This window comes from Somniosus microcephalus, chromosome 8 (assembly GCF_052327205.1).
Source record: "Somniosus microcephalus isolate GS21.2 chromosome 8, FLI_Smic_1.0, whole genome shotgun sequence".
NCBI classification, from domain to species: Eukaryota; Metazoa; Chordata; class Chondrichthyes; order Squaliformes; family Somniosidae; genus Somniosus; species Somniosus microcephalus.
Genome location: NC_140994.1, coordinates 13682921 through 13696925, shown reverse-complemented (window position 1 = coordinate 13696925; position 14005 = coordinate 13682921). Strand labels below are relative to the sequence as shown.

At 50.1% G+C, this 14005-nt stretch overlaps 1 protein-coding gene across 1 annotated transcript in view; it reads left to right on the top strand.

Moving 5' to 3' along the window:
• The window catches only part of loxl4 (lysyl oxidase-like 4), a 168545-nt gene that overhangs the window by 124729 nt on the left and 29811 nt on the right, over positions 1 to 14005 (top strand). Inside the window, exon 10 of the mRNA XM_085996117.1 lies at positions 9433 to 9676. Coding sequence (XP_085852243.1) covers positions 9433 to 9676 — 244 coding nt within the window. The remainder of the gene's footprint in view (positions 1 to 9432; positions 9677 to 14005) is intronic.

The following is a 14005-nucleotide window of genomic DNA, read 5'->3' as shown; positions in this document are numbered from 1 at the left end:
CCCCTCCTTCCTTCTCCCCCCCCTCTCCCACCCTCTCTCCCCCCCTCTCTCCCACCCCCCTCACCCCTCTCCCCACCCCCCTCACCCCCCTCCCCCTCCTCTAGCCTCCTCCCTCCCTCACCTCCTCCCCCCTCCCCTCCCCTCACCTCCTCCCCCCTCCCTCCCTCACCTCTCTCCCCCCTCCCTCCCTCACCTCTCTCCCCCCTCCCTCCTCATCTCTCCCCCTCCCTCCCTCACCTCTCTCCCCCCTCCCTCCCGTCACCTCTCTCCCCCCTCCCCTCCCTCACCTCTCTTCCCCCCTCCCTCCCTCACCTCTCTACCCCCCTCCCCTTCCCTCACCTCTCTCCCCCCTCCCTCCCTCCACCTCTCTCCCCCTCCCTCCCTCACCTTTCTCTCCCCCCTCCCTCCCTCCCTCACCTTTCTCCCCCTCCCTCCCTCCCTCACCTCTCTCCCCCTCACCTCTCTCCCCCCTCCCTCCCTCACCTCTCTCCCCCCTCCCTCCCTCACCTCTCTCCCCCCTCCCTCACCTCTCTCCCCCCCTCCCTCCCTCACCTCTCTCCCCCCTCCCTCCCTCACCTCTCTCCCCCCTCCCTCCCTCACCTCTCTCCCCCCTCCCTCCCTCACCTCTCTCCCCCCCTCCCTCCCTCACCTCTCTCCCCCCTCCCTCCCTCACCTCTCCTCCCCCCTCCCTCCCTCACCTCTCTCCCCCCTCCCTCCCTCACCTCTCTCCCCCCTCCCTCCCTCACCTCTCTCCCCCCTCCCTCCCTCACCTCTCTCCCCCCCTCCCTCCCTCACCTCTCTCCCCCCTCCCTCCCTCACCTCTCTCCCCCCTCCCTCCCTCACCTCTCTCCCCCCTCTCTCCCTCACCTCTCTCCCCCCTCCCTCCCTCACCCCCCCTCCCCCCTCCCTCCCTCACCCCCCTCCCTCCCTCACCCCCCTCCCCCCTCCCTCCCTCACCCCCCTCCCTCCTCACCCCCCCTCCCTCCCTCACCTCCTCTCCCCCCTCCTCACCTCTTACCCCTCACCTCTCTCCCCCCTCACCCCCTCCCTCTCCCACCCCCCTCACCACCCCCCCTCACCACCCCCCCTCCTCCCACCCCCCCTCCCCCACCCCCTCCTCCCTCAGCTCTCTCCCTCACCTCTCTCCCCCTCCCCCCCCTCACCTCTCTCCCCCTCCACCCCCCTACACCTCTCTCCCCCCTCCCCCCCCTCAACCTCTCTCTCCCCCCCTCCCCCCCCCTCACCTCTCTCCCCCTCCCCCCCCCTCACCTCTCTCTCCCCCCCCCCTCACCTCTCTCCCCCCTGACATCACCCTGAACGGCCTGGCTCTAATTTTAAGGTTGTGCGCCCCCCCCTTGTTCTGGACTCCGCCTCCCCCTCCCCCAACCAGAGGAAATAGTTTCTCTCTATCTATCCTATCAATTCCTTTAATCAACTTAAACACCTCAATTAGATCACCCCTTAATCTCTATTACTCGAGGGAATACAAGCCGAGTCTATGCAACCTGTCCTCATAATTTAAGCCTTTTATCCTTGCTATCATTCTGGTGAATTTGTGTGGCTCCCCCTCCCGGTTCTGGTGCTGTGTGAAGCTCTACTGTTCCCGTGTTGTTAGCTCAGCTTAGAACAGCTGGTAACTGTTGGCCCCAATACCACATTAACAGGATTTAGAAAAGGTTTAGATTAACAGGATCACATCGTATTATGTAAGTTTGCTGGCAGGCTCAGTTCTTGGCTCTGGCTGGTGACCACAGCAAGTCTGTTAAATTGTTATAGTGTGGCTTTGAGAATCCAGTAAAATTTTTTTTTACTAAAGTTACTCGTAAATTGTACATGATGTTGCGCACAGTCAGCTGATGGTTTTGATTTTATATCTGGACAAGTTGGTGTTGGAGATGGAAGAGAGAGTTTAGAAACTCACTCCAGAGAGCCACCTAGTGGCCAGAGCCTGCAACTACACCGTGACAGTTCACATAAAAAAAACTTGAATTTATATAACGCCTTTCACGACCACCGGACATCCAAAGCGCTTTACAGCCAATGAAGTACTTTTTGAAGTGTAGTCAGTGGGAAACGTGGCAGCCAATTTGCGCACAGCAAGCTCCCACAAACAGCAATGTGATAATGACCAAATAATCTGTTTTTTTGGTTATGTTGATTAAGATATATATATTGGCTAGGACACCGGGGAGAACTCTCCTGCTCTTCTTCGAAATAGTGCCACGGGATCTTTTATGTTCACCTGAGAGAGCAGATAGGGCCTTGGTTTAACATCTCATCCGAAAGACGGCACCTCCGACAGTGCAGCACTCCCTCAGCACTGCACTGGGAGTGTCAGCTTAGATTTTTGTGCTCAAGTCTCTGGAGTGGGACTTGAACCCACAACCTTCTGACTCAGAGGCGAGGGTGCTGCCCACTGAGCCACGGCTGACAGAGCAAAATTGAATGGGAAATGCTGACGTGAAAATTTACAAGGGGGACACAAACTCGCTACCTTCTTTAGGAGTCACTTGACTTGAGACATTCCTGGGCGTGGCTGTGAGATGAACCCAGGTCCCACGTGCCCTGCTGTTACAGATTTACTGTGTCATTTACCCTCGAAGCAGCACTCTGTGTTATCAGGTGACACAGTGGGCTGGCACGCCTGGATACTTGTGCCAGGACCCTGGCCCAAGCTGTGGATCCGCACGGAGGTCGCTTGTGGTATTTGCGGGCGTTGAAGATAAGGACGGAAAACTGGGGGGGGGGGGGTGGGGAAGTCACCCCTGGATCGCTCTCACGGAGCTTAACTAAGAGCAGCGTTTCAGAGGGGTGGGAATCCGCTCCCTACCTGTCCAGTCAAATCGTAAATGATGCGCAACGGGAGCTAAAGAATAAGCGACAAGCTCCATCTAAGCTTCGACGGGCAAAGGCCTCGGTGAAGTAATGAGCCACAAACGTCCCGTCTCCATTCCCGGTTTGTGCTGAGCTAATTTATTCATTCACAGGATGTGGGCGTCACTGGCAAGGCCGGCATTTATTGCTCGTTGCTAGTTGCCCTCGAGAAGGTGGTGGTGAGCTGCCTTCTTGAACCGCTGCAGACCGCAAGGTGAAGGTTGGACTTTATTTTGTAGCGGTTTGATACAACCGAGTGGCTTGCTAGGCCATTTCAGAGGGCGGTCAACCACATTGCTGCAGAGCTGCATGTAGGCCCAGACTGGGTGAGGAAGACTGGTTTCCTGAAGGACATTAGTGAACCAGTTGGGTTTTTACAACAACCCGAAGTTTTTGCTGTTGGTCCCTAACGTAAGAAAACTACTAGGCACTTGGTCGAAGCGTTAAACAAAGCTTTAATCAACTGTTTTACAACATGGAGGTCTAGTTGTGTCCTTCACTAGTTCCTGTTAAAGAATGTCCTGAGCAAGCTGGGCCCATGCCCGAGTATTTATACTCTCCCTGGACAGCGCCACCAGCAGGCCACCGGTATTATTTCATAAGTCATTTCCACATGAATGACAAGATTCATGTCAGTTCCTACTGAGACACTCCTGTTAGAAAGAATCCCTGTGTGGATACTGGCTGAGGACAGGACAGCACAAGGTGTGGTCGCAGGATCGGTTCCAGCTCATCGAACCAGAAAGATTCCCGAATGTTTAGCCACCGTTGCCCAGGCGCCCATTCCACGGGCTGTCTGATGCAGCCCACAAGTAAATGGTCTCTGGACAAGTCACTGTCTGGCCTCCTACTGTTAAGTCTGTGTGTTATATTGAGAATTACTACACAGACCACAAGAGTAAACTTTAACAGGTCTTTACTAGTCGACGGTCAGGGCGGAACTGCCCAATAAATCATTACACAGCACTTATACACCACTACACCACCGAGGCGGTATCCGGACCGTGTGGTCACCACCGGTATTACAGTATACAGCAGCCAAGATAAAGTAGTGCAACCCTTAAAATAGTTCTCTTAAAGGTGGAACGGTTACATACACTACAATCCTCCCTTTTTAGCTTAACAGTATATATTCCCCATTAAACATAACATCATAACATATATACACAACTTCCTGTAAAAACAGTTCACAGATTCAGTCTCTCTGGAGGCTTCCTGACTCGGTCCGGATACCGCCTCGGTGGTGTAGTAGTTTCCGGTGGTGTAGTAGGTTCTTTTGGCAAGGTCGATTCGGCTTGAATGCCAGTGTCGGGTTCATCTGGTTCCAGTATCACCGGATCGGAGGTAGATACTATGGGTATCTCTGCTTCATCATTAGGCGTATAGAGTGGTGGTGTAGGTTGTCCCTTTTCGGATGACGCTATGATCTGGTCAGCATGGCGCCTTATTATGCTTTCACCAATGTCCACGGTATACATCAGCGGTCCTAGTTGTGTGCAAATAGTTCCAGGCTGCCATTTCTCGGTACGGTAGTCCCGGGCCAAAACTTGTTGACCTATCTGGAAGGTTCTAGTTGGCCTTTCATTCATGCCTTGAAATTGCCGGTTCTCTACGTCCCTTCTGATGTTTGGCTTGATCAAATCCAGCCGGCATCTTAGTCTTCTATTGAAAAACATCATGGCGGGAGTTTGGTTTGTGACCGCATGTGTTGCATTCCTGTACGCCAACAAGAAGCTATCTACCTTATGTTGTAGATTTATGTCTTCATTACCCATGGCCTTTATGGCCTTCTTGAAGGTCTGGACAAACCTTTCAGCTAATCCATTGGTGGCGGGATGGTATGGGGCGGACGTGTAGTGCTTAACCCCATTGTTTTTTAAGAACTTCCTGAATTCTTCGGACACAAATTGCGGTCCATTATCAGAACAGATCTGTTCCGGCAGCCCATTCCTGGCAAATATGGTCCTTAATACTGTGATGGTTTTTTCCGTGGTGGTGGAGGACATCTTTATTACCTCCGGCCACTTGGAGTGTGCATCCACCGCGATTAAGAACATTGAGTCCATAAATGGACCAGCAAAGTCGATATGTACCCTTTGCCATGGAGATGAGGGCCACGCCCATAGATGTAGAGGGGCTTGTGGTGGGGCGTTTTGGACCTTCTGGCATCCTAGACAGCTCTTGGTCATTTCTTCGATGTCTCCATCGATACCTGGCCACCACACAAACGCTCTGGCTAGATTCTTCATTTTCACTCCACCCAGATGCCCCTCGTGAAGCTCCTTTAGCACTTTACTCTGGAGTTTGGGTGGAATCACCACTCTGGATCCACATATCAGGGTTCCTCGGCACACTGACAGCTGTTCTCTTCTTTGCGAGAATGCTGGCAACAGTGGTTCGCCATGTGCTGGCCATCCCTTCACCGTTAAATCGTAGACTCGTGAGAGAGTCGGGTCATTTCTCGTTTCCTTTTCAATGGTAGAATTTGTTACTGGTAGACATTCCACTATGGTTGAGTGGAACATCTCCACTGGGTCCACTGTAGGCGCCTCTTCTACCGTTGGCAACGGTAGGCGCGATAAACCGTCAGCATGCCCATGCTGTTTTGATCCTTTGTATTCTATGTCATATTGGTGTGCCCCTAGGAAAAGGGACCACCTTTGTAGCCTTTGCGCTGTCATAATGGAAACGCCCTTTTTAGGGTTGAATATGGATACCAACGGCTGGTGGTCTGTCAGCAGTGTAAACTTCTTGCCCTGCAGGTAATGATTGAACTTCTTTACTCCCCACACAAGGCTGAGAGCCTCCCTATCTATCTGAGCATAGTTGCGCTCAGCGGAGGTCAATGATCTGGATGCAAATGCGACTGGCCTTTCCGAGCCATTCGGCAACTTGTGTGAGAGTACTGCTCCAATACCATAAGGAGAAGCATCACAAGCTAAACGAATAGGTAGCGTTGGGTTGAAGTGAGCCAACACTTCCTCTGAGGTGATCAATGCCTTGCTTTTGCGAAAGGCCTTCTTACAGTCCTCGCTCCACTTCCATGGTACTTCTTTCTGCAAAAGAGCATTCAGCGGGTGCAGCACCGTGGATAGATTTGGCAGAAACTTATGGTAATAGTTAATCAACCCTAGGAACGACCTCAACTGGGATACATTTTCCGGAGCGGGAGCCTTCACAACAGCTTCGATCTTGTCAGGTGACTTGTGCAGCCCCTCCTGGTCAATGATATGACCACAGTACGAGATCCGTTTCTGAAAGAACTCACATTTCTGGCGATTAACTCGAAGGCCATATTCCTTCAACCTGGTGAGCACCAGTTTCAAGTTTGCAAGGTGTTCCTCATCGTCCTCTCCCGTAATCAGGATATCGTCCAAGTAACATTGCGTGTTTGGAATTCCCTGTAATACCTGCTCCATGGCCCTCTGCCAAATTGCTGGAGCCGAAGCCACTCCAAAAACCAGTCTATTATATCGATACAAGGCTCTGTGCGTGTTGATTGTGAGATACTGGCGCGACTCTTCCTCAACTTCCATCTGTAAGTATGCTTGCGCCAGGTCTATCTTGGTGAAGTGTTTCCCGCCAGACAATGAAGCAAAGATATCCTCAATCCGCGGAAGCGGATATTGCACCGTGTGAAGCACCGGATTAACTGTGATCTTGAAGTCTACACAGATGCGGACCTTCCCCGGTTCCCCTGGCTTGTTACTCGATGAACGCTTCATGACGGGAACAATGGGCGTGGCCCACTCACTCCAGTCCACCTTAGACAGTACTCCTGAACGTTCTAGCCCTTCCAGCTCAGCTTCCAAAGCAGGTCGTATCGCATAAGGTACCGGTCTGGCTTTGAAAAATTTTGGGTTTGCATGTTCTGCAATCTTGATTTTTGCCTTAATTCCTCTTAGTGTTCCCAGTCCCTGTTGGAACACCTCTTTAGCCTCATCCAATATTCTGGACAATCGTTCAGGTTTGACATTTCTTTTTCCGGAATCTACCGTCATTGCTTTTAGGGAGTGCCAGTCCATATTTATTTTCCTGATCCACTCCCGTCCCAGAAGTGGTGGACCTCCCTCAGGTAGTACATATATGTCCATTCCTTGGTGTTCTTTGCCCTTGTGTATCACCTTGACTTTTATCTTTCCGATGGGGTATACTTTTTGCCCCGTGTATGTCTGCAATACTATCTCCGTATCCCGTAGGGGAATATGTGTGAATAACCTTTTGTAATCTTGCTTATTCATGACCGTCAACGCCGATCCGGTGTCCAATTCCATCTTCACTTGGACTCCTGCTATCTGCAGTGTGACCCAGATAGTTTGTCGGTCAGCTTCCTTACTCACATTGTGAATTCTCAGACTACCCAGTTCCTTGCTGTTGAAGTCTGAATCCGAATTCTTCTCAGCCACCTTATGTACCTTTCTGCACTTTTCCTGTGGTGACTTTTTGTTGCTGGTCTTCTTTCCTGACCGACATACTTTAGCTATGTGACCAAGCTTGCCACATTTTCTACATTCCTGGTTTTTAAACCAGCATTGGTTCTGATCGTGTGTTGTCTTTCCACAACGATAACATTTCGTTGTACCCAAAGCCATTTGATCTACGCTGAGTACCGCTGCCTTCAGCTGCATTTCCGCAGTGCCTCTCGCTGCGGCTTCGTGCGATGCTGCAATAGTGACAGCCTTATCAAATGTAAGATCATTCTCTTCAAGTAGCCGCTTTTGTGTCCCTTCTTTCGACAATCCACACACGAATTTGTCTCCCAGTGCCTCTGTCAGGCTTTCCCCAAACTGACAGTATTTCGCTAGCTTACGCAGTTCAATTAAATACTCCGCGTTGCTTTCCTCTTTCAGTTGCGTTCTCGCATAAAATTTAAATCGTTCCGCTAACATCAGCGGTGTGGGGTTCAAATGATTCTTCAGGACAGCAACAATATTAGCTAAAGTCTGATCCGCCGGTTTAGCTGGTGATAGAAGATGCTTCAATAGCCCGTATGTCTTCGCACCCATTGAGTTTAGTAAGGTTAGTGCTTTATCTTCATCTGATATTTTATTTGCCTTACAATATATCTCTATGCGTTCTACATACGTGGCCCAATCTTCAACATCGGGATCGAAATCGTTGATGTTACCACGCTTAGGCATCCTTGCAATCTTCTTCAGAAACAAAAAAAAGAAATTTTTCTTTTATTTTTTTTTCAAAATGGCGGTTTCCCGCGCTTGTCTTCTTCCCCCGCCTCCGAAAATGGCGGCTTCCCGCGTTTGCCTTTCTCCCCCGCTGGCTGTAATGGCGATTGCCGTATTGCTGCGTTCGCCCTCCCCCAGCGGTTTTCAAATCGTGCCTCCCAGCCCCTCTTGCAGTCCGGTCCTTTCCCCCAGCTGCGGCTGAGTTCTCCGCGGTTTTTTAAAATTTTCTCCCGCGCCTTACGCTGACCCGGTCACTGCGCCTCGCGGCCTCGGTAGCTGCTCGGCCTTTTTCACCGGTCGCGGTCGAGCTCTCGATCGACGCTGTTGCGTCTCCCAGCCCGCTTGCAGCCCGGTCTTTTACACCGGCTGCGTTTGCATTCACCGCGGCTCCCATGCCTTACGCTGCCCCAGTCTCAGCGCCTCTGGCCCCGACTTCTGTCCGGCTCTTTTCCCCGGCCGTGGTCGAGTTCTCCGCCCTTATATCCTCCGCTTTTCCCTCCCCTACTTCACGCCAACGTGGCCGACTTGCTGCTCGTCGCTGATCGGCTTACCCACCACCGTGATAGAAGGGATGATCACTGCCTGTTGCTGATGGAAGGCTTCGTGTCAGAATTCTTCCTTTGCTCTGCAGACCCGAGTCTTTTCTCAGCAGGATGATGAGGGCGGATGCCTCCTCTCAACGTCCGTCAAACTGCCTTGGATGTATCTCTGCCGCAGGGTAAGATCGTACTCGTCGCCACTGTTAAGTCTGTGTGTTATATTGAGAATTACTACACAGACCACAAGAGTAAACTTTAACAGGTCTTTACTAGTCGAAGGTCCGGGCGGAACTGCCCAATAAATCATTACACAGCACTTATATACCGGTGTGGTCACCACCGGTATTACAGTATACAGCAGCCAAGATAAAGTAGTGCAACCCTTAAAATAGTTCTCTTAAAGGTGGAACGGTTACATACACTACACCTACGTGAAGAAGGGTCACCAGGGAAGCTCTGGAACCATAGCTAAGGGGAGATTCGCAAATCTCTTCAGGGGATGGAAGGAAGGAGAGAAAACAGGAAAAAGAGAGAGCATGAAACCGGCAACGAATGGTGACATGAATCAGTCATTCATGAAAGGAAGACTTATGAAATAATACTGAGCGGCCTGCGGGTGGCGCTGTCCAGGGAGAGTATAAATACTCGGGCACGGGCCCAGCTTGCGCAGGACATTCTTAACAGGAACTAGTGAAGGACACAACTAGACCTCCATGTTGTAAAACAGTTGATTAAAGCTTTGTTTAATGCTTAGACCAAGTGCCTAGTAGTTTTCTTACATCAAATGGTATTAAAGAAATACTAATATTGAACCCTCTTTGATTTGATGTTGTCAGCTGCTCCCGACCTTGTCCTAGATGCCCAGCTTGCCCAGGAATCGGCCTACCTGGAGGACCGGCCCTTGCACATGCTGTACTGCGCCCACGAGGAAGGCTGCCTGGCGAAGTCGGCGGACGCGATGAACTGGCCGTACGGAAGCCGCCGGCTGCTCCGCTTCTCCTCGCGGATACACAACATCGGCAGGTCGGATTTCAGGCCTCGGGCCGGGCGGCACGCCTGGGTCTGGCACAGCTGTCACCGGTAGGCCCGCAGCTCGGAACCGTTTCATTCTTTAAAGAATCGCAATGGAGATTTGTGAGAGAGAACTCCCCGAACCCCTCGATTAGATTCCAGCCTGTAACTCACTCCCGGGTATCCGTTATTCTATATATAAACCCCCTGAACCCCTCAATTAGATTCCAGCCTGTAACTCACTCCCGGGTATCTGTTATTCTATATAGAAACCCCCCGAACTCCTCGATTAGATTCCAGCCTGTAACTCACTCCCGGGTATCTGTTATTCTATATATAAACCCCCCGAACCCCTCGATTAGATTCCAGCCTGTAACTCACTCCCGAGTATCTGTTATTCTATATATAAACCCCACGAACCCCTCGATTAGATTCCAGCCTGTAACTCACTCTCGGGTATCTGTTATTCTATATATAAACCCCCCAAACCCCTCGATTAGATTCCAGCCTGTAACTCACTCCCGGGTATCTGTTATTCTATATAGAAACCCCCCGAACCCCTCGATTAGATTCCAGCCTGTAACTCACTCCCGGGTATCTGTAATTCTATATATAAACGCCCCGAACCCCTCAATTAGATTACAGCCTGTAACTCACTCTCGGGTATCTGTTATTCTATATATAATCCCCCCGAACCCCACGATTAGATTCCAGCCTGTAACCCACTCCCGGGTATCTGTTGTTCTATATATAAACCCCACGAACCCCTCGATTAGATTCCAGCCTGTAACTCACTCTCGGGTATCTGTTATACTATATATAAACCCCCCGAACCCCACGATTAGATTCCAGCCTGTAACTCACTCCCGGGTATCGGTTATTCTATATATAAACACCCCGAACCCCACGATTAGATTCCAGCCTGTAACTCACTCCCGGGTATCGGTTATTCTATATATAAACACCCCGAACCCCTCGATTAGATTCCAGCCTGTAACTCACTCTCGGGTATCTGTTATTCTATATATACCCACGAACCCCTCGATTAGATTCCAGCCTGTAACTCACTCCCGGGTATCTGTTATTCTATATATAAACCCACCAAACCCCTCGATTAGATTCCAGCCTGTAACTCACTCCCGGGTATCCTTTATTAGTCTATATATAAACACCCCCAAACCCCTCGATTAGATTCCAGCCTGTAACTCACTCCCAGGTATCTGTTATTCTATATATAAACCCCCCGAACCCCTCGATCAGATTCCAGCCTGTAACTCACTCCCGGGTATCCGTTATTCTATATGTAAACACCCCGAACCCCTCGATTAGATTCCAGCCTGTAACTCACTCCCGGGTATGTCTTATTCTATGTATAAATTGTCTGAACCCTTGAGTTAGATGCTTGAGCTCCTGTCTTCCTTCAAGAACACTGAAGATGCGTATTATAAGCGAGATTACATGATAAGTTAGGGTGAAGAAAGCTGCTCCACCCATTTGATCTTTGCGTTCCAGATTTACAGTATCTCGCTGTTTTGTAAATAAATCCCAGCGTCCTGACCATAGCCAGCAGTAGGGATGCCAAAATTGGCCTCGGGGTCAACAGGGCAAATATTAGGCAGTGATTTCACTCTACAGTGACCTCCACTGGAAGGTGTGGGTGGGACTGCGCAGTGATGGTTAATAACACTTCAACAATTCAGAGAAAATTCTTAGAAAACCCACACTAAGTCAGTTTCTGGAAAGCCACAGAACAGATGCTCCCAGAGTCGGAACAATACTGCTGTCTGAGGCCCCATATGTGGAATGCTTTACCTAACAGGCTGGGCCCTTGCCAGCAAATATGCTTTCTGCCAAGTACATTCCATTCTTCAGCGAGGATCACGTCACTTGTTGGAATCCTTGGGGCCTCGGGAGCTGATCTCGGAGGCGGCAGCTGAGCTGTACGATTGCTGCCCGGTTACGTCACGTTAATTCAAAACAAAATATGTTTTCAACGTGTCCGGTCTGTGGATGCAGATGAGGAAATGCCCAGATTGGATCCCTAGCGTGATCTCGGACAAGGGCAGCCGCAATGTTGCTAAAATTGGCCTCAATGCTAAATTGGGCGACGGGAAAAGAACTTGTTTTTAGACAGTGCCTTTCATGTTCTCAGGATGTCCCAAACTGCGTGACAGGCAATGAACTAGTCATAGAGTTATACAGCACAGAAAGAGGCCCTTCGGCCCATCGTGTCCGGGCCGGCCATCAAGCCCTGTCTATTCTAATCCCATTTTCCAGCACTTGGTCCGTAGCCTTGTGCGCTATAGCGTTTCAAGTGCTCGTCTAAATGCTACAAAAGGTAAATCGTGCTTGACTAATCTACTGGAATTTTTTGAAGGATGTAACTGGTAAAATAGATGAGGGAGAACCAGTGGATGTGGTGTATTTGGACTTTCAGAAGGCTTTCGATAAGGTCCCACATAAGAGATTAGCGTGTAAAGTTAAGGCACATGGGATTGGGGGCAAAGTATTGACTTGGATAAAGAACTGGTTGGCAGACAGAAAGCAAAGAGTTGGAATAAATGGCTCTTTTTCCGAGTGGCAGGCAGTGATTAGTGGGGTACCGCAGGGATCGGTCCTCAGACCCCAGCTATTCACAATATATATTAATGATCTAGACAAGGGAACTGGATGTAATATCTCCAAGTTTGCAGACGACACAAAGCTGGGTGGGCGTGTGTGCTGTGAGGAGGATGCCGAGAAACTCCAGGATGATTTGGACGGGTTGGGTGATTGGGCAGAAGCACGGCAGATGCAATATAACGTGGATAAATGCGAGGTTATCCACTTTGGTGTCAAAAACAGGAAGGCAGATTATTATCTGAATGGCAATAGATTGGGAGAAGGGGAAGTGCAACGAGACCTGGGTGTCCTTGTGCACCAGTTGCTGAAGGTAAGCATGCAGGTGCAGCAGGCGGTTAAGAAGGCAAATGGTATGTTGGCCTTTGTAGCGAGAGGGTTCGAGTACAGGAACAAGGATGTCTTGCTCCAGTTGTACAGGGCCTTGGTGAGACCACATCTTCAGTATTGTGTGCAGTTTTGGTCGCCTTATCTGAGGAAGGATGTTCTTGCCATGGAGGGAGTGCAGCGAAGATTCACCAGGCTGATACCTGGGATGGCAGGAATGACGTATGAGGAGAGATTGGGTCGATTGGGCTTATACTCGCTGGAGTTTAGAAGAATGAGAGGGGATCTCATTGAAACTTATAAAATTCTGACAGGACTAGACAGACTAGATGCAGGAAGGATGTTCCCGATGGCCGGGGAGTCCAGAACCAGGGGTCACAGTCTAAGGATAAGGGGTAAGCCATTTAGGACAGAGATGAGGAGGAATTTCTTCACCCAGAGAGTGGCGAACCTGTGGAATTCTCTACCACAGAAGGCAGTAGAGGCCAATTCATTAAATATATTCAAGAAGGAGTTAGATATATTTCTTAAGGCTAAAGGGATCAAGGGATATGGAGATAAGGCAGGGACAGGGTACTGAATTTGGATGATCAGTTATGATCTCATTGAATGGCGGAGCAGGCTCGAGGGGCCGAATGGCCTACTCCTGCTCCTATCTTCTATATTTCTATGCTTCTTGAATGTTGTGAGGGTTCCTGCCTCTACCACCCTTTCAGGCAGTGAGTTCCATAGAAACATAGAAGATAGGAGCAGGAGTAGGCCATTCGGCCCCTCGAGCCTGCTCCGCCATTCAATGAGATCATAACTGATCATCCAAATTCAGTACCCTGTCCCTGCCTTATCTCCATATCCCTTGATCCCTTTAGCTCTAAGAAATATTATCTAACTCCTTCTTGAATATATTTAAAGACTTGGCCTCAACCGCCTTCTGTGGTAGAGAATTCCACAGGTTCACCACTCTCTGGGTGAAGAAATTCTTCCTCATCTCTGTCCTTAATGGCTTACCCCTTTATCCTTAGACTATGACCCCTGGTTCTGGACTCTCCGACCATCAGGAACATTCTACCTGCATCTAGTTTGTCCAGACCTGTCAGAATTTTATAAGTTTCGATGAGATCCCCTCTCATTCTTTTAAACTCCAGCGAGTATAAGCCCAATCGACCCAATCTCTCCTCATACGTCATTCCTGCCATCCCAGGGATCAGCCTTGTGAATCTTCGCTGAACTCCTTCCATGGCAAGAACATCCTTCCTCAGATAAGGCGACCAAAACTACACACAGTACTCAAGGTGTGGTCTCACCAAGGCCCTGTACAACTGCAGCAGGACATCCTTGCTCCTGTACTCAAACCCTTTCGCTATGAAGGCCAACATACCATTTGCCTTCTTCACCGCCTGCTGCACCTGCATGCTTACCTTCAGCGACTGGTGCACAAGGACACCCAGGTCTCGT